The 20967-nt window shown below is 35.7% G+C and overlaps 1 protein-coding gene across 1 annotated transcript in view; it reads left to right on the forward strand.

Annotated features, from left to right (window-relative positions):
* Window positions 1–7381: 7381 nt before the first annotated feature.
* Window positions 7382–20967, forward strand: part of LOC138323489 (rhomboid-related protein 3-like) — a 36488-nt gene continuing 22902 nt past the window's right edge. Inside the window, exons 1-3 of the mRNA XM_069268134.1 lie at window positions 7382–7911; window positions 12150–12421; window positions 14008–14031. Coding sequence (XP_069124235.1) covers window positions 12173–12421; window positions 14008–14031 — 273 coding nt within the window. The 5' untranslated portion in view covers window positions 7382–7911; window positions 12150–12172. The remainder of the gene's footprint in view (window positions 7912–12149; window positions 12422–14007; window positions 14032–20967) is intronic.

Raw genomic sequence — 20967 nt, forward strand, 5'->3', positions numbered from 1 at the left:
CAATTCCGGTAACCCAGATGTCTACCTATTATATCTACATAAGTTTGTACATGCCACTGTCGGGAGCGATAATTACAAGGGTTGGTAGTAGTAATCACAAGTAAGGGAAATAACTCTAAATTGTCCATTACCAACAGTGGCAGTGGGCTAAACAGGTCTACAAAAGTTGTTAAAATAATGTCTATATGTCTAGGTTTTTTTTCTTGTACTTATATATATACACTAAATGTCTCGACTGGACATGTAGAGTCACACAGACAAAAAATATGGGTATTTATTAAAAAGACGATGTGTGAGGTCTGATTTTATTGGACTATATAACTCGGTGATACTAAAGATTGTAAGAAAAATAATTAGATAATACACCGAAAACACCAATATCTTGGTTGCTAACATCGATTTAAATGCCATGATTGACAGTAAATGGTGTTATATATTGGTAAGTGACAAGGAGCGGACACTTATAGAGTAAGTATCATTTAGTGTATAGTCGGCACAATTGGTATACTGTACATGGTATTTGCAGTCGGTAAAATTCGTATATTAAAAATGCTTTACCGCCGACATAGCAAAAACGATACTCTTCATTTGAACAATAACTGGTTTTTAAACATGTATACATATGTCTAATTAACACAAAAAAATAATATATAAAAAAATATTTTGCTTTTGTTGCATGCGTCATTAGTACTCTATTCTATGTAGGACATAGTGTCACGGATTTTTTTCGGGACGCAATTCATTATTTTTAAAATTATTTGATCTTGAATTAAAATTACAAGTTCAAACTTTTTAGAAGTGGTATTGGTGTAAAGTAAGTAACATTTGGAACTGACGACTAATTCGTCTGCTTCTTTGATTAATAGAGAAAAGTAGTGCATCTGTCAGCGATGGAGCATCTTTAATTTTATTCAAGATTCTTCCGTTTTATTAAAAAAGGATACATGTCTTGTCGATACCCTTTATTAGCAAGATATTTTTTATATAACTATTGAAACTATCGTTTTTGAACGATATCAGAGTTACTCCCCTTACCAGTGATTACAACTATCAACCCTTGTAATTATCGCTACCAGCAGTGGTATGTAATACTTATGTATAGATATAATTAGAAGACGTTAGAGCTACTGTTATTGTCTTCAAATGAACTAAAATAAAAAAAAACATGACCTCCTTCTTGTAAGTAACAATATAAATCCAAGTTAATTTACAAATGTGTTAAACTAACTCAAAAGTTTACTATCAATCTTGGATAAAAATGCAAGCTATGCAATAAATACGAAATGTCCGCAAGATCGATTTTAGTTGTTTTATTAAATGCTGTGAAAATACATTTAATGCTTCTTTCAAACACACGTTCATAATGTACCGAAGTGTAATCAAAACTCCCCTAAACCCTGATTGGCCCTCCCATATGTTTGCCCTGGTACAAATTAATATACAATTATGGCCCTCTGTGGAGGGATACATCTAGAATTGTCTCCCGGAAAGAGTTATTTTCGCCCTCGAGAAAATAACTCTTTCCAGGGAGACAATTCTAGATGTATCCCGACACATAGGGATATAATTGTTTTATTATACCGAACAAAATTAAAAGAAAAAATCTCTGTTTAAAGAACCTATGAAGATATTTCCCGACAACAACGTTGCTCAATATTCGTTGGGCTACAAAAAATAAGCAACAGCGTTGCCATTGTTGGTTGACGTTGCAGATGACGTCAACTTCCGGTCACGTGTGGAGCTTCCAAGGGGTTATTTCCCTCGGGTTTTTTTTCCTCGATGGTTATTTTCCTGGGGTTAATTCCCTCGCCGTCCAATTCCGGGGAAACATCTAACTTATTCAATGTCATGTTATCAAGTTTAATCTAATCAGAACAGCTTGCCCAGTCGTTGACCGGTGTATCGGAGTTACCTACGTCGGAGACATATATATGACACACCTATTGGCGATTGGGAGCGAGATCGCCTTTGTTCAAACTGACGTTGGTGGCTAAACGTTAGTGATAGCAACCTCTTGTGTATCGAGGATGCCCTTTGTTGTGGTATTAGTGTAGATTCGGGAGAGGTAACGTTTGACATAAAGAGTCCTCGTACAACTCTCCACCCTCACTTCATAACGAACGCACGGATTACGAAATCAACAAGTAACATGGCATAAACTGGGATCAACTTTCAGAAATGGAGAATTTTAACCAAAAACGAAATTTTGGCAAGATATTTTTTATTTTGTGATATATTGTGAAAAATGAAATAAAAATGATGGGAATGACGTTAAGAGTTGAGAAAAATAGTTAAAAACAAAATAGTACCAATTCAATACAAGATGGCAGCCGAAATGGCAATAGTTGGTAATACAAATATTATTACACCAAAGAATCAAAGAAAAATGAACTGCTTCAAGCATTTTGATGTGCAAAATAATATACTTAAACACAGAGTCAACTGGCCAATATCTTGACATGATTTCATCCATATATTTCCGCCATATTGAAATTAGGCCAAGACCGAAAATTGGCGTAACTGTTTTAATTTATTGTTTAAATATTACAAATGAGTTTCTAAATGTTGGGAAAGATAATTATAATTGAGAATATATAGATGAAAATAACAATGTTCCGATCGCTTCTAAGATGGCCGCCAAAATGGTAATCGTAGACAATATAAATATGATTGCTTTGGTGGTTGATTTCGGCCATGTCGCACTGTTGCATTGGCGCCAAGCGAAGAGCGACAGTGTGACAATGCGGCCATTGTCACAGGGTCAACAGAGTAAATAAAAAACATCATCACAACCGTCACTATAATCACCACAGCTCTCCTCATCACCACTGATACAGTAAACCATTACAAACTTTCATATGGGTCCATACTACCTTCCCGATAAAATAAACAGTATCAAAAAATGTCTATGGTACATTGCGAAGGAAAAATTGATTATTGCCCTGAAACCATGCTGTTCCGAGTTTGGTCGTTTTTTATGATTGATAGATTTTCGTCTATAATGAAAGAAAGTCTGACAAATGAATGTATATGTCCTTATCTCGCTTTCCCGTATAAAATCGGTATACGCCGGAAATTGTTCTTGCTCGAAACCGTGCTTTTGGGATGTGTACATCACTTAATTCAATCCGTTTCTCTACAGTGAGCGCCGTGGTCGTTACGCGTTTCACATTTTTTTTCTTTTATAGAACATTTTAAAACCTTTTAATGACGGTTACTACTCAACACATAAGAAATACAATTTTTGCCTGATTGGTATGAAATAAACCGGCAATATCGTAACGCTATTGTCAAGAAATTATCACATTCCGATCATTTCGTGTCTTTAACTATCGATTGATAGATACTTTTGATTGCTGTTGAGTGTTGCTTATAGAAGTTGACAGACACGATTGCTGTAAACTTAGATACCACTAACAAGATATTGGTCGGGGCCTTGTCTCCAATTATCTTGTATGTCAAGTAGTTGTAAATACATTATCCGGCTATAAGTAAAATCCTTCATTTACATTCGGTATGCGAGCACGCATTTCCTGAAACCCGAGGGACGAGGATTCACCGATATCGGCGAAAATCAGCATCTAGACTTGGAAGGCGAAGACTGGCGCCGACGTTATTAGAACTGAACTTATCAGATATCAACTGTCATGTCGGTCAGATAAGGACGCCATATATCATGAAATGACAAGATTTGAAAGCTCTATGAATTTTTTCATTATATTCTTTCGTATTATGCGTGTTTAGTTTAGAATTGGACAAAACTATTTTATACAATTCCATAAATTGAATTGCGTGCAGGGGGTGAATGAATTTGTCATCAATGAGAATAAGTTACAAATGTCTCATGAAATGTAAGCCTGAGTTTGGTGAGCTTTTTGTGTCATTCAGTGTCCTTCAGAATTCAAATTACATATGTATATAGTTCAGCTTATGTTTTAGGACATTTTCGTAAACCATTTAATTTTTTACATTTAGCTATTCAGCGACTAAAATCCATGTTGAAGTCAAACGTTACCTAAAGCAAAATTATACGCCTTCCGCAAAACGTTCGTTCAGATATTGTCGAATACAGGGACATAATGTCTATATGTGTAGGTTAAATTTATTCCAAATTCGTCGTATGGCCATGCGTTCTACCATTATGTTATTTTTCAAAAATAAGAAAGTTGATTTGAAAGACATAGCCCACGAACACTAACGCATTCTACTACATTTGGATAAAGGACAAGAGGGAGAGAGAGAGAGAGAGAGAGAGAGAGAGAGAGAGAGAGAGAGAGAGAGAGAGAGAGAGAAAGCGTGAAATACATGATAAGAAAATATCAAAACAATAAGTGGGTTGCGTTTTTTCCCATAAAATTCTGTTATTGTTTTTTTCACATTACATGAATTCTGTCAATTTGTATTTGATATCAAATATAAAAACATAGATTTTGTAAAAATGATTTATTTTAATTTTAATTAAGATATTCACAAAATAAATTCAGTAAATTGAGAAGAAGTTAATCACTGATGCATTCCAATTTATTCGCTGTTGAAAAAAAAGTAGGCATTGGGGATTAAAATTGAATTCCATTTGACGTTTGTCTCTGTTTTGTTATCACAGGACGCATCTAAACGTTTGTAAGAAGGGTCACATCTGTACCTAATTAGCAAACCGGATCCACGAAAGTTCCGGGGCTTCCCTAAGATTCTCCGACTAATCAGAGCTATCTTCGACCAGAAAATTTCGTATTAGAGCTGCCGACAGCATTATTACATTGGCTTCTCGGTCGCTGTTACAATTTCATAGATATTTATTCATTCATATTGATTTGATATAACCTTTCAATAAAGAATATGATACTTCAAAATACAAACACAAACACACATAACCCCTAACACCATTTTACACCATAATTCTATGACAAAACAATGTTGCCAATGGTGAAAATTAAATAAAATAGTTAAAGAGACAGTTTAGCTACTTTTTGTACGCCGTACGCCGAACCCGAACGGGAGGAGTTAAAGCATGATATGTACAGCACTGCTTCTAAACAATACGCTCATATCAGAGTATTGTCCTCTTCAGATGCATGATGTTGTCTTAAAGAAATTTCCACTCATAAAAACAGCTTCCAAGTGGCTATTTAATGCACTTGTATTCCTAGTTACGGGAATCCGGCTCGGGTACAGATACAGTATACAATGTACCTGCTTATTGCTATACGAATAGGATTACGGGCTGGATGGAATTTTAACGATATCAATTAATTTCTTTAATAATATCGTAAGATTTGTTAATATGTTTGTTTCATTTTTTTGTAAAGAACGCAAAACAACATCTTTATGTAGCATTTTATTTCGTGGCCATATGGCAGAGTAAAAGTTTCCTTTGATTGTCAGTTTTGGATGTTGTTTAATTACTTATAACCAGGATAATTTAAGTAATATTTCAGGTATTTGACGAAGAAGATAAATAAGAGAAACCATAGACTGGATTACCTGCCTTAGTACCCATTCTCTCCGCTAGGTTGCAATCATAAACACTTAAGTCGTTGTATTTTTGGAGCGAAGCCTAGCGGAGAGTAGAAAAAACTGCGACAGGGAATTCAGTCTAGAGAAACAAGAGAAAAGTCATCGCCCTACAGTAACTTAAGTGCACGGCCGTTACCCAACGTAGGCTTCAGACTCGTCACTTAGGCTAATGATAGAATGTCGGGGCATCTTGAACTCGCTTCGTCCTCCACTTCTCAGAAAGTAACTGATAATACAAGATTATGATCAAAAATCAAAGCAGCGTTTAATATATATAGCATATCCTCAATGTCTAAAATTTATTTCACTATTCGACGTTCCAATGCTATAATTTGTCTGCCGTTGGGCGTATTACTAAGAATTACCGAGAACTGACGGTTGCCTCGGCTAATTTTGCTAAAATTAGACGATCTACACACGAATACGACAATCAAGGCCATTTACGGCTATATTTATGGTCGTTTTCAGAATGAGCTGCTGAAAAGCGTTCACATTTATTGTCCAAGCAGACTACAACCCTCACAAAGCAGACATCGCGTGATTTTAAACCTACAAACATGGCAACATACACAAAGGAAGCATTTTAACATACAGCGTTAACCATATACAGGAGTCGTCTGATATTTTACTATTAATAAGTTGATTTGTTTTCTGAGGACTGCGATTTTCATGTTTTTGCTCAGCCACGGCACAGCCTCTGGAGCTTGATTCTTAATTATAAGACCAATGCTATTTTTCTGTTTCACAACCTTTAGATTTTCTTCTTCTGAAACTTTCTGTCAGCACGACAAAAAACATACAAAAAAATAATCATAAAATTCCCCTGGAGAACAATAGCATTGGAGGTGTTCAAATTGGCGTCGTCTAAAATGTATCGATTCATTACAAATCTAAAGAATAGTATTGTTTTTATAGTCTTTGAAGATGGAAGAAAGCATTGTTTTTTTTGTATCACATGTCATTTGTTACTCTATATATAAGTTCCTAAAAAGTGTTTGTGTTTGCTTTTTTACCCTTTTTGATAACCAATCTGCACGCGGACCCAAAAGAGAAAAAAACAACCATAGCTTAACGGTTGTTTTAGAAAATAAAAAAAGATAAATAAAACCAGATATTTGGGATGGTAATATTATTATTTTCCACTTCCGTTCAAACATTTCATGTAATCATCTCCGGTTCCTTACAAACACATTTATTTGATTAATCCACGCACTCCGCCACTTCCAAATGACAGTTTAATAATGTTACACAACATTGCTGTTTGTTAAAAGTACATCGAAAACGTGCTGATGCAATTGCTTTTAGAAATGAATTATTGCACGCTGCTATTAAAGATGTTTAACTAAGACTCGTTCAAAAACCTAGACAATTAGCAACGCAGTGGAATTGATAATAAAGTAAATGATTTAAGAGTCATTCAGTATGTTATACATGGTAATAGTATTTACCCTTAGGTTCATTATTAATATTCCGTAAAATGTTTGAATGTGGGGTTTTTTCATACAACTTCTTGAAATGAACATCTAGAAATGAATTATTACGTAGTTATAACAAAGATGTGTTCGTTAAGACTGATTAAAAACACTACCAATTAGCAACTGCATGTGATTTATAATAAAATAATTGATCTAAGAGTTACTCTGTATGATGTATAGAATATTTCATTATCAAGATTGTACAAAGCGATTTGAATGTCACTTCCCTCATACGACGGATCAGTTAAAGGAATTATTGAATCTTTAAAGTCTGTAAAATCAATTATTCTTAAGGAACTTCTAATCTAATATAAGGGACTCGTTGTCCTCATCCGTCTCCATCTTTCAGCCAGCAGAGACGCATTTACTGTCACTATCGCCAAACGACACGAGGGCCGGGAAGTCACGAGGTCGGAGTCTGAGGATGCACGAGGTCTGGGGCAGGAAAGGCTACATTCTTGTATACGTGGTCCAGCGTAGTCCTACGTCACAAATATTGACCACCATCTACCAAACGTCTAATCGCCGGAATCAGAGTGGACCGGCTCAGATATTGACCGCAATATCCGGGACACTAAAACAAACTTCTGAGGCCATGTCGTTAAAGCACGTGCTAACCTCTAATATGCGCGTGCATTGAATCGCGTGTGTGATGTTCGGAACTATAGTATGCCATCTTTGAGATCCAGTTGCCTAGCTCTACTGACAGATACTACTTGGGATTTTGACGTGCATCATATCGTCGAGTTGGGGAGAGTGCTGTTTTGCAAGGATGTGCTAACTGCCTGTCAATGTATCGACAAGTACACTTATGTAGATCTTCCACCATTCTGAAAGAAAGAGTTGTATTGATTAGTCGGATATGAGCAGTGAAGCTGCCTGAGACAATGGCGTGTTAATTAACTCGACGATAATCTACGAGGTAACGTATTGGGCATAGTGGGAATTTTGTCTGGTAGTAAAGTGTCGTATTTATACTTAATATCTCCATTTATCACTGTAGATATCTGTCACTGTTATCACTGTAGATATGTGTCACTTTTATCACTGTAGATATATGTCACTGTTATCACTGTAGATATCTGTCACTGTTATCACTGTAGATATCTGTCACTGTTATCACTGTAGATATGTGTCACTGTTATCACTGTAGATATCTGTCACTGTTATCACTGTAGATATGTGTCACTGTTATCACTGTAGATATTGTCACTGTTTCACTGTAGATATCTGTCACTGTTATCACTGTAGATATCTGTCACTGTTTTCACTGTAGATATGTGTCACTGTTATCACTGTAGATATCTGTCACTGTTATCACTGTAGATATGTGTCACTGTTATCACTGTAGATATTGTGTCACTGTTTATCACTGTAGATATCTGTCACTGTTATCACTGTAGATATCTGTCATGTTTCACTGTAGATATTTGTCACTGTTATCACTGTAGATATCTGTCACTGTTATCACTGTAGATATCTGTCACTGTTATCACTGTAGATATCTGTCACTGTTATCACTGTAGATATCTGTCACTGTTATCACTGTAGATATCTGTCACTGTTCATCATGTTATCACTGTAGATATCTGTCACTGTTATCACTGTAGATATCTGTCACTAATTATCACTGTATATCTGTCATTGTATATCTTCACTGTATCACTGTAGATATCTGTCACTGTTCTGAAATCGTGTTCACTGTAGATATCTGTCACTGTTATCACTGTAGATATCTGTCACTGTTTGATCACTGTAGATATCTGTCACTGTTATCACTGTAGATATGTGTCACTGTTGTCACTGTAGATATCTCACTGTATATCACTGTACACTGTAGATATCTGTCACTGTTATCACTGTAGATATCTGTCACTGTTATCACTGTAGATATCTGTCACTGTTATCACTGTAGACATGTGTCACTGTTATCACTGTAGATATTGTCACTGTTATCACTGTAAATATCTGTCACTGTTATCACTGTAGATATGTGTCATTATCACTTATTGCACTGTAGATATCTGTCACTGTTATCACTGTAGATATCTGTCACTGTTATCACTGTAGACATGTGTCACACTTCACTGTTATCACTGTAGATATCTGTCACTGTTATCACTGTAGATATCTGTCACTGTTATCACTGTAGATATCTGTCACTGTTATCACTGTAGATATCTGTCACTGTTATCACTGTAGATATCTGTCACTGTTATCACTGTAGATATCTGTCACTGTTATCACTGTAGATATCTGTCACTGTTATCACTGTAGATATGTGTCACTGTTATCACTGTAGATATCAGTCACTGTTATCACTGTAGATATCTGTCACTGTTATCACTGTAGATATCTGTCACTGTTATCACTGTAGATATCTGTCACTGTTATCACTGTAGATATGTGTCACTTTTATCACTGTAATATCTGTCACTGTTATCACTGTAGATATGTGTCACTGTTATCACTGTAGATATCAGTCACGGTTATCACTGTAGATATCTGTCACTGTTATCACTGTAGATATCTGTCACTGTTACTGTAATATCTGTCACTGTGTAGATATCTGTCACTGTTATCACTGTAAATGTCTGTCACTGTTATCACTGTAGATATCTGTCACTGTTATCACTGTAATATCTGTCACTGTTATCATGTAGATATTGTCACGTTATCACTGTAGATATCTGTCACTGTTATCACTGTAGATATCTGTCACTGTTATCACTGTAGACATGTGTCACTGTTATCACGTAAACAGTCACTGTTATCACTGTAGATATCTGTCACTGTTATCACTGTAGATATCTGTCACTGTATCACTGTATCTGTCACTGTTATCACTGTAGATATGTGTCACTTTTCATGTAGATATCTGTCACTGTTATCACTGTAGATATGTGCGTTATCACTGTAGATATCAGTCACTGTTATCACTGTAGATATTGTCACTGTTATCACTGTAGATATCTGTGTCACTTTATCACTGTAGATATCTGTCACTGTTATCACTGTAGATATGTGTCACTGTTATCATGTAGATATTGTCACTGTTATCACTGTAGATATGTCATACTTGTCACTGTTATCACTGTAGATATGTGTCACTGTTATCACTGTAGATATCTGTCACTGTTATCACTGTAATATGTCACTGTCACTGTTATCACTGTAGATATGTCACTGTTATCACTGTAGATATCATGTCACTGTTATCACTGTAGATATCTGTCACTGTTATCACTGTAGATATCTGTCACTGTTATCACTGTAGATATCTGTCACTGTTATCACTGTAGATATCTGTCACTGTTATCACTGTAGATATCTGTCACTGTTATCACTGTAGATATTGATTCACTGTGTCACTTTAGAGATATCGTCACGTTTCACTGTAGATATCACTGTTATCACTGTAATATTGTCACTGTTATCACTGTAGATATCTGTCACTGTTATCACTGTAGATATCTGTCACTGTTATCACTGTAGATATCTGTCACTGTTATCACTGTAGATATCTGTCACTGTTATCACTGTAGATACGTCACTGTTATCACTGTAGATATGTCACTGTTATCACTGTAGATATCGTCACTGTTATCACTGTAGATATCTGTCACTGTTATCACTGTAGATATCTGTCACTGTTATCACTGTAGATATGTCACTGTTATCACTGTAGAATTGTCACTGTTATCACTGTAGATATTGTCACGTACTGTTATCACTGTAGATATTGTCACTGTTATCACTGTAGTATACTGATATCGTCACTGTTATCACTGTAGATATCTGTCACTGTTATCACTGGTATCTGTCAGTATCACTGTAGATATGTGTCACTTTTATCACTGTAGATATCTGTCGATGTTATCACTGTAGATATGTGTCACTTTTATCACTGTAGATATCTGTCACTGTACACTGTAGTATACTGTCACTGTTATCACTGTAGATATCTGTCACTGTTATCACTGTAGATATCTGTCACTGTTTATCACTGTAGATATCCGTCACTGTTATCACTGTATGTATTAAGTAATTGTATCATTTTTTATCAGGTATCATAAACATGCTTGATATTTTTTAAATTCTGTTCATGTTGTGGTATAAGGTCTGTTTAAGGTTACATTGGCAAAACAAAATAGGGTCGGTAGGTCAGGAAGAATTTTTTTTGTGTCTTTCACTCTAAATTAATGGCCGGAACTGGAGTCTGAGATCGAAATCCCGACTTATTATTTTTTTTCGTAGAAAAGTGAGAAAAATAGAGTCCGGGGTAAAAAATTAGGGTCGGTCGGGTAACCATATACAGACATATTTTTTTTTTTTTTTTGCCCTAATTACCGATGCAACACGTTGTGTTGTAATATCCAACTTTTCTTGTTATTGTTTATATCATATCTTCATACAGCTGGCTTGCCCTTACATGTTTTGACAAAACAAACGCTCATAGAACCGTTCAGAAGCACTTAAAACGCTCTGCGTTTATGCTTGCTAATGTAGAGAATTCTTTGTTATTCCAGCTGAAATTTTCAAGATCTAACAGCTGTTTTTGTTATTGATGACTTGTTTTCATATTTGCGTGTTTCTATGTGTAATACTGGTGTTCACTATAGCCTTAATATAACGTCTACATGTAGGATGTTCATGAGTTTATTTCAGGGGATAGCATCCCTGATCGTATAAATATATTCTTTTTAATTCATACAATTGCTGCAATCATGGTTGATAGCATGATTAGTCAGCGGTTAATGTGTACGAACACAGTATCTGATGTCGACAAGTTGTTCTTTCGCTGCGTGAGAGCTTCCATTTGTCCTGTATATCAATTGCCCAACGCCGCGGCCATCAAAATTTGAATGCTGGCAGAAGATTTGTTTAAGATCAAAAGAAGTTATACTCTCTCCAATATGATCCGCCATAACTCCGCTGAGAAATATCTCTGATGTTTTTGCGAGTCCTTTATATTTTATTTTAGTAGAGCATATAAAAGGGGCTTTAAAGTTATTGGGATATTCCGTTTTAAGCTTTATTTCTCTCTTGTCTATAACTTGACTGAAGACAATATCACTGGTCCCTTCAATATATTTTGTGTTTCTGTCAGTGCGGTCGTATGCTCCTACGAAAGTTTTTTATTTTTTTTTTTTATTTTAGGAGTGTCTCCCTGCCACCATCTGATGTCGGTTGCCACGGTTTTCCCGAGGGAGGGGACAGAAACCCCGAGCCCGGGGCGTGGGAGACGGGTAGGGAGCACGTCCACATATGGTCATCCGAGCGTGTCTTCGATTAATTCGCCTGGCGGAAGGAACAGCATATCCACCAATGGCCGAGGGAGTGTATCTACAACCGGAAGAGGAAGTACGTCACGACCCCCGAACGATGTTGACCTCGTTTACATCCAGTCATTTACTAACCATCAGATTGACGTGAGTAATATAACATTACTTAATCTGTAAAGTTTATTTCAAGATCTGCTCTGGTGAGGTTTCAGTCTCGTTGAAGTGTCGTTTCAACATTAATCAAAAAAAGAGTTTTTGTGATTTAAAAAAAATGTCTCAATTTGTAGCAAGTTGCCATATAGAAAATATGTGAAAATATGTAGGGAAAAACAATACAAAACTTTCGTGACCATGGTAACCGGAGGTGTCTTATGTTCTACTGTGATATTACCACAATTCCTCCAACTTTAGGTCGCGTGCTCAAGGTTTACTAGGACAGTTGTTAGTTCCAGGAACTCCGGTTTATCCTTACATGCGCTACAATTCCTCTAAGAATATATTCTACGGGGCGCGTTAGCGCGCCATATTGAATACATTCTTAGAGGAATTGCTCCATACAAGCATGGTTAACATTAAAGCGAAATCCAATCCCTTTATTTACACTCACACGACTTTTTATTTATATTTTATGCAATAAAATCGTCATTTGAATATAACGTAAATATTCAACAAAAGTCGGTAAAATGTGGGAGGAGCTTACTCAATTGAACAGCGAATGATGACTCTTCACGTAAGGTAGAATTATTCATCCGCGACGACAAAAAAGTTCAATATTTTAGTGTAAAATAAACATGACAAACAAAGTAAATTTAAGAGGTAATCTTATATATATTCAATTTTGCTAAAAGTAAATATATAGCGTAATAACATAAAGTATTTGTACTCGGCCACATGTGTGAACTCGGTGACCGTTATTGTGCAACGAGGCGAAGCTGACGCACACACGTTTGCCGAAGTTGTCAAAACACCGGTGTTCAAGTAGCTCAATGTGTTTGAAATTGTCGTCTGACTTGACGATATTACATCCTTATGAACCATGTGATTATATAATCTACGCTTAGAACCATTACCATTGATAGATGGAACAACTTCACTTGTGTTCGATGGATACAATGTCTTTGTGGTGACGCGTAGCTGTCAACACGTGGATTACTAAGCTAGCGGTGCATGTTTTATAATACACATGATTAAATTCTCAAAGAACAAAGACAAGAGGATATGTTTATAACTGACCTCTGGCAACGGGTCTCTAGCCCGTCCACCTCATAGACTCGATCGTAGGACGAACACAGACACAGAGGTTATGTTTACATTTGACATCCATCTTTTTTAACAAAAAAGAAAGCACTTTACGTCGCCCGGTCGGGATATTTTTTCCCATTTCTTTATACAATTGTTAATTTAAAAAATGTTTGTATCATATAAATATAAAACATATATGAATTGTTTACATTTTTCCAAAATTCTATGAAAAACAACAATATGCACGTAATGTTGCGTCAACTTGTAAACAAAGCCATGTGTTTCTTTTAAAAAAGTAGTCCCTTTAAGTTTACATTGCATAGAACATTTTCATACGCAAGTTCAAAGTTCAATGTTACCATGCAGTTATGGTAAACAAAATCGGCTAGTATTTGCGTATAGTGAAAAGCCTAGCAAGTGTAAATATAATACCGTGTATGTTATCCTTGGTTGTTAAATGTCATCAATTCTTTTCTCTCTATTTCTTACAGAAATGGAAATCACTGTTCGAAACAGTAAGTAAAACAATATCTTTTTAAGCCTAATGTTTCAACGCGTGTATATGACACTAAAGTTTTACAAACGGAACTTTATAGATTCTGAACATTTTAATCAATATGGGTATGAGACCATGACTTGGAATTACGTTCAATACTCCCAAGAGAAAATGTGGAAATTTTAATTCCAAAGAACTCAATGGCGCGTACTGGTACCTCGCCATACGAGTCTGGACTTATCTTTTGTTTTCCATTGAATATATATATACTTTGTGACTGACAATAGGGCATGTTCCAGGTCTCTACCTATGTGTCTTCATCATATTGTCAAATGAACGTTGACTTAAATGAAAGACGAGATTTATGCCTTTTCCGATTTTTGATATAAAAGAGGAAGTGCGTCATATCCGTGTCAATTAAAAGAACATGTGAAATTTTCACAGAAATGCGCCTATTGATTTTGAAAGCTGCTGTGTTTGAAGACATATAATTATCGTTTCTTACTGTTATTTCCCGTTAACATAAAGTAAATGCCTAAATCTTATGTAATATTACAGAATGTTGAGAATTGCTCAACAAACGAATAACGTCTAAAGCTTTCAAAATCTGCACCAGAGTGAATTTATTAAATACTAATATTACAATGCTGACCTCTGACCTTTGGGTCAAAGTTACAAGTCTTAGCAGTATGCGATGTGTATCGTCTATTCATCCTCGATACTCTAGGGGTTACTTTTACTGTCCTTATATCCACTCCTTGATTGTTTTGTTTTATAGTAAATCTGAAGGCAGTTCAGGAGACAAAAACTGACCAATCACAGGCCTGCAGAAATTTCCTTTGAAGATTACAACAGGGAGAACGACTTCAAAGCAACACAAACAGTTAACCAGTGTATCGATTCTTTTGATGGAAAGGAAATCCATGCAGGCCTATTATTCGTCAGTTTTTCTTCTTCTGAACTACCCACGGTGTACTTTGAGATAATCCAGGGGTGGATATAGCGACAGTGAAACTATAGTAAATTCCTGGAATATCGAAGATGATCGTCTACTGAGATTCAGGTATACTACAACCTCCACCATTAATGTAGTCATTGGATTAGAATGTATGACTTTGACGTCAAAATTGTGTCCCTAAGATCAAGATTTTAAAGTCATCATAACAATGATTTTGATATTATTGATTTATTGTTATGTTTTGTTATTCATTTGAGAATATTTTATTATCATATGTTTAATACAATGGGAAATGGGCAACAGGCAATATGTCTACACATCCTGTCTCTCTATATTAACAGTACGTCCAAATCGCTACACGATATCCATAAGTTTAATTCATCAGAAATTCTTATGCTGAGGTATTTCCCATTGCTCCATTTTAAAAATCATATGACTGTCGACATGACAGCCGATATGGCCCGATAATAATTACAACCAAGCTTATGTACTGTATATAGCACGAACGAGTTAAAGCAGCTGTGTGGAGTCTGAGGATTTTGACCCCAGTGTACGTTCCCTAACACGTATATATAGACTATTGATTACCCGTGTATATCTCGTGCAAATTATCGGTGGTTTTGTATATCTCATAAAATCGCTATATGCGGGTCCATATAATTTTTCACGCAATTTTGTTGCGATCGAGACATACATCTCCGAGGTATTTACCATTTATATTAGTTTAACTGCTCCCAGCGCTCAACAGTTTTAAGTTCATCACCGTTGGTGTCTGTATTTATAGACTTGTAAGTACATTTCACTGTATTCCCATGAGCAAATATCCTTATTAGATGTTTGATGTGTTGCAGGGTTACGTAACCTAAAAGATCTAAAAGAATAAAAAACTACATACTCAATCGAAGGGGAAAGATGCATTCTGTTTAAGATAAAGAAAATAGCAAAGTTAGTAATTTGTAGTGGGAATGCTAAAGCATCTGATAGTAATAAAAATCTCGTACCTTTCCCCACATGTCCATTAACCTCGCGACCAAGGGTAGAAAAGTTACATTGGCAGGTTATTGAAAACCCAATTTGTACCAGAGTTGTCGTTCCTGACATTAAATGAGAGCATTGAATTCTGTAATAGATTGTACGCCTGTTCAGACTACTCGGGTGCTTCCGGCAAACATCGAAAAACGATGTTCGACGAAAAGAATCGAGTTGTTTTCCTGAACTCTGGAAGATGTCCGTTTGAAATCTTGACCATTGAGTCACCATAGTCAATTCTAAAGAATTCGAGCAATAAAAACAATAACAACATGTTGTGGTAAACAGTACACTGAAAAAAAAAATATGGCGCGTGAGTCACGACTACTGAGTCTGTTGAGGAGAATGTGCCATGTAGAACTGATATGATCACATGTTGAATGTCTCCCCCGTATCTTTCCAGCATCATTTTGGGAATAAAATGATTATTTCAGAGAGTGAAACATTGCTATGATGAGGTCACCATTTTCAAAGCTGAGTTGGTTTCTAAGTTGGACGACATTTACTACCGAAACACAATTCCTATTGCTTAGTAATTGGTTGTGATGGAAACCGGCACGCAAATGATTAAGAAAAACATGAGGCTGTATTCAAGACTCAAACGCAATATATGATGATCAACCTATTTTTGTAAAACAATAGAATGCTGGATATTTCTCATCGATTCGTGATAATTCACGAACTTAAGTCAATCAGTATCACGGACAGAAGTCTGGACAATTCTATATACATATATATCGCGCAAGGCCTTTTTATTCCGCGGAAGTTCGTTGGGTTAAAATCACTTTCCCTCTTCTAGTCTCCAAACGCCGATCTCACTCGCCTCTGAGTGCGGTTTTATTGTTACATTTACGTGATTTGTTATAAGACTGATATGTACACACGGAGACACTGCTGGAATGATATTTTCGCCATCATATCCCCGGTTCTTCCAAACGCCTATAAACTGTCTGGGCGATATTAAGTACTCTTGATTGACCACCGGTGGACGAGAGAAGCTGACGATAACACTTGTTTTAGTGTGAAAACCAACAGAGTGAGTTAGTATAAGTGATTGCTAAACCAGATACCTTACCACGGATGAGTGACGTAACAGCCTTTAATGTAACATCAAACAAAGCTTCAAATGTTATTCATACTAAAGCTGGCAACTTTTACCTCTTATTTCAATATTTGATTACCTTAAAATATTTACACAATTTCTTCTCAGTAACCAACAGAGACCCGATATTGGACGTTTCTCATTCCCTGACTAACAAGATTGTAGAAATGAATGATACATTCTCCTATTATTACTCTTATACGTACTCGTTTTACGGCTACTCAGTGATAAGCAAATTATTTTGCATGAAGATACATTAGGGTCAGCTGCATATTGTATGCTATTCAGAATATCTGATTTTTTTTCTGTGCGCATGCTAATTTCATGGGTCATAGGGTGAAAATTCACATTTTCATTGTTTAAGTCCTAAATATTAGAATAAAGAAAATATTTTTTGATGCTTTTGCATGCAAATCTTTAGTTTGTGAAGAATAAAAAAACGCAGGTCACAGTGGCCTTGTTAAGTATTTGTTTCATTTTAACATTTTATCTTAAGCAGGTCACGTCAAGATCCATATGCAATACTTAACGTCAATCTCAAGCTGTAAAATTGTTGAAAAATCTTAGTTTTCAGCAAAAGTATTAATATTAAATTAAATATTTTTAATGCTGAAATGGAACAAATACTTAACAAGATCACTGTGACCTACTTTTAGAATTTTTCATCAGTTTTCTGAACAATATCTGCAAAATCTGCAAAATAATTTGCTTATCACTGAGTGGCCGTAAAATGGCCAAAAGTGATACCCCTCCTTTGATGTTATTAAACGAATTGGTAGTAAAAATCAAGATGTACAGATATCGGATATTTAACCTGTAATTTACAGGAATGAAAGTATACTGTGTTTGTTCGAAGAAATGACCTTTATCTTCTATCAAAATCATTGATATAGAAATCGTTTATTATTTTTATTGTGAACCAAATTATGTTTTGGCAATATACTGTACACCACTTTCATTCGCGTGTGATTTTCTTCGCAAAGTTCGCGATCCAAGTAAATTCGCGAATGTCGCAATCCAAGTAAATTTGCGAAAGTTTATCTCCATATTTTTTTTAAATTGATACCTACATCATCTATATTGATAGGAATGGCATTTAATTGGTAAATCCACGAATGTTAATTTTCGCGAACTTGTTTCAAAACGGAAATCGCGAAATTTGATAGCCACAAAAGAAAGTTGGTTTACAGTATTGTTCGTGAATCATATCGCCTGATGTTTATCGTCTAGACAGTTATCGCCTTAACAGCCAAGTCTTTGCCCGTCTGTGAAATACACATATATTTATACAATGTATGGTACTTAGATAAATGAAGCAATGACAATAACATTTCTCATAGCCTATTTGTTTTCGTTTCGTACTGGTATTGTTTTTAATACCGGCTATACATATAAGATCACGTTTTGCGAAACTCACGGGATAATTACTAAATATTTCACCGTCTGGTTGATTTGTTACACTTTCTACATACCCGCTTTTAGACATAATCTTTTGGACTGTATGTTGACCAATTTCGCATGTCTTGAGGTTTAACTGTTATATATATACGTTCCCATGGGGATCACGTGGCGGATGACGGACTGGCGTCATCAGATAGCCAGTAAAAGCACCAGAAATGACGGATGTCGTCTCCGGAGTCTCAACCCAATAAACAGATATTGCCTTTATAAAATCTAGTAAACCTAACATTTTCATAAGACACTATCCTCAATTTATTTCTATTTTACGTCGCCTTGTCAGGTATGGTCGGGTGTGACAGAGTGGCACTTTCTCTTAATGGTGATATGTATTCGCCAAAACCTTTTTAACGAATTCTGAAATCGAAAATTAAGTATGGAAGGCTATTTTGTCTAGGCTCTCGATATTGGGTAGAACATTTAAAGTGTCGAACTGACAACGCTGATTAAACTTTACAAATGTTTAATGCAGACACGCAACGAAGAAATGTTAATATACGGAGCAGAAAGAGCTCCTGTGTGTTGTATGTGAGGAGTTTGCCTAGAGCGACTATACATTAAGCAGTTTGGTCAATAGGAAGATGTCCCCTAAACTAGCTGAAATAAGTTTGAATATATCCACGGAAATTCCCACGAAAAACGATATATTCGGTTAAACATTGAGCTGGTCTACTTGGTTAAGTTGGTATTTCTAGAACACCCAAGAGGAGATGCCTTTTATAGACAATGGTTTTATATCGACCGATAGGTATTCTGTCGCCTCGTTATTGCCCTGCTTGACCTTTAACCCATTCATTTGCTGCGACGCTGATGTTTTAAAGATGTGAGATGTCACGAAACGTTTGTCTGGTGATTTCAATAGCAAAAAATTCCAGTTTGAGAAATAGTCCCTTTGGATTGCAGACATCGTATGCAAAACCGACCACCTTTAATACATGCCGGCTCAGATAGGTAGTTTTTTTCTTCACAACTTCCCCGACACACAGCAGTGCGTCATTGTGTCGTCTGCTCACATGGTTTATATGCCAGTGGCTTGTTTTTCTCTACATTAACACCTACGTGCAATGTTATCGCGAAAAAAGATATAGATTTGTATTACTTTACGTGTATTGTTACACATGATGAACGTTCTTATGTGAAACCAACATTTAACTTGTCGAGAGGATTGTTTTGTGAGAAATCAAGTCGTAACAGACATATTCTTTATCCTCTGTATTGGAGGAAAGAGTCAGAAAAAATGGCGTCTAACGTAGTGTTAACTGCCGTCATATGACATCACATTTTATTGGGGGCCGTGTTCAACAATAATAAGCAAACCCTTATAGCAACATTTAAAGCCACTTAGATTCAATAAATAAACGAGAGAGAAATTCATATCAACCACTTCAATTTGGCTTAAGATCTCATGGCGATATGATATTTCATGTCCGTATAGCAAAATGCGAATTCCAAGAATTTTTTTGATCCAGTCAAATATATATACTATATAACTAGGACTATGTGATGTTGTATATTCGCATAGTAAAATATGAATGGCAAAAAGACGTCTAGATCCGATCCCAATATACCCAATACAACGCCCATAACATACGAGTACTTTTAGGTCGTTTAACTTCTTTGAAATCTTTTCGTATTTTTTTTCTGAGATATTGCGACCTGTTTCTAATGAAGGTCACAATTGCACTTTCAATCCATAAAGTAAAACACAAAACGGAATACCTCGTCTCGGAGAATAGATAATTAATAGAGTTTAGGTCGGTTGTAAGTCAGAACCTGACGATCTTTCCCTAAAACCAAAAGAAACTTATCAAAGTACAAAAAAGGTGGTCAAAATACAACAAAAGGTGATCAAAATACAACACAAAGTGATCAAAATACAATAAAAGGTGATCAAAATATAACACAAAGTGATCAAAATACAACACAAAGTGATCAAAATACAACAAAAGGTGATCAAAATACAACAAAGGGTGATCAAAATACAACAAAAGGTGATCAATATACAACACAAAATGATCAAAATACAATAAAAGATGATCAAAATACAACACATCTTCTCTCCGCATATAGCGGACATATAAATAAAGTGAGAGAAACATAACAGTGAATGCAAGGCGGCGTAATACTGAAAAGAAAACTTAGATTTGTGATTTTATCATATGAATCTCTGTGACCCTTCAGGGGATTCCTTTAAATTGTTAACATATTTTATAGTGTAGTAACAAGAGTAGACATTTTGTTTATGATTAACTTTCTCTGAATTCGAATCGTGAATCTCAAATAAATTGAAGCTTTTACGCAAAATAGCAATGACCATACACAGCTATCAACATGTTGAAATCATCACGATGAAACATTCTTCTATAACAGTTGTTAGATATACGTTCTCGGTGTTGACAGGGTGTGTC

Source organism: Argopecten irradians, chromosome 5 (assembly GCF_041381155.1).
Source record: "Argopecten irradians isolate NY chromosome 5, Ai_NY, whole genome shotgun sequence".
Classification (NCBI taxonomy): Eukaryota; Metazoa; Mollusca; class Bivalvia; order Pectinida; family Pectinidae; genus Argopecten; species Argopecten irradians.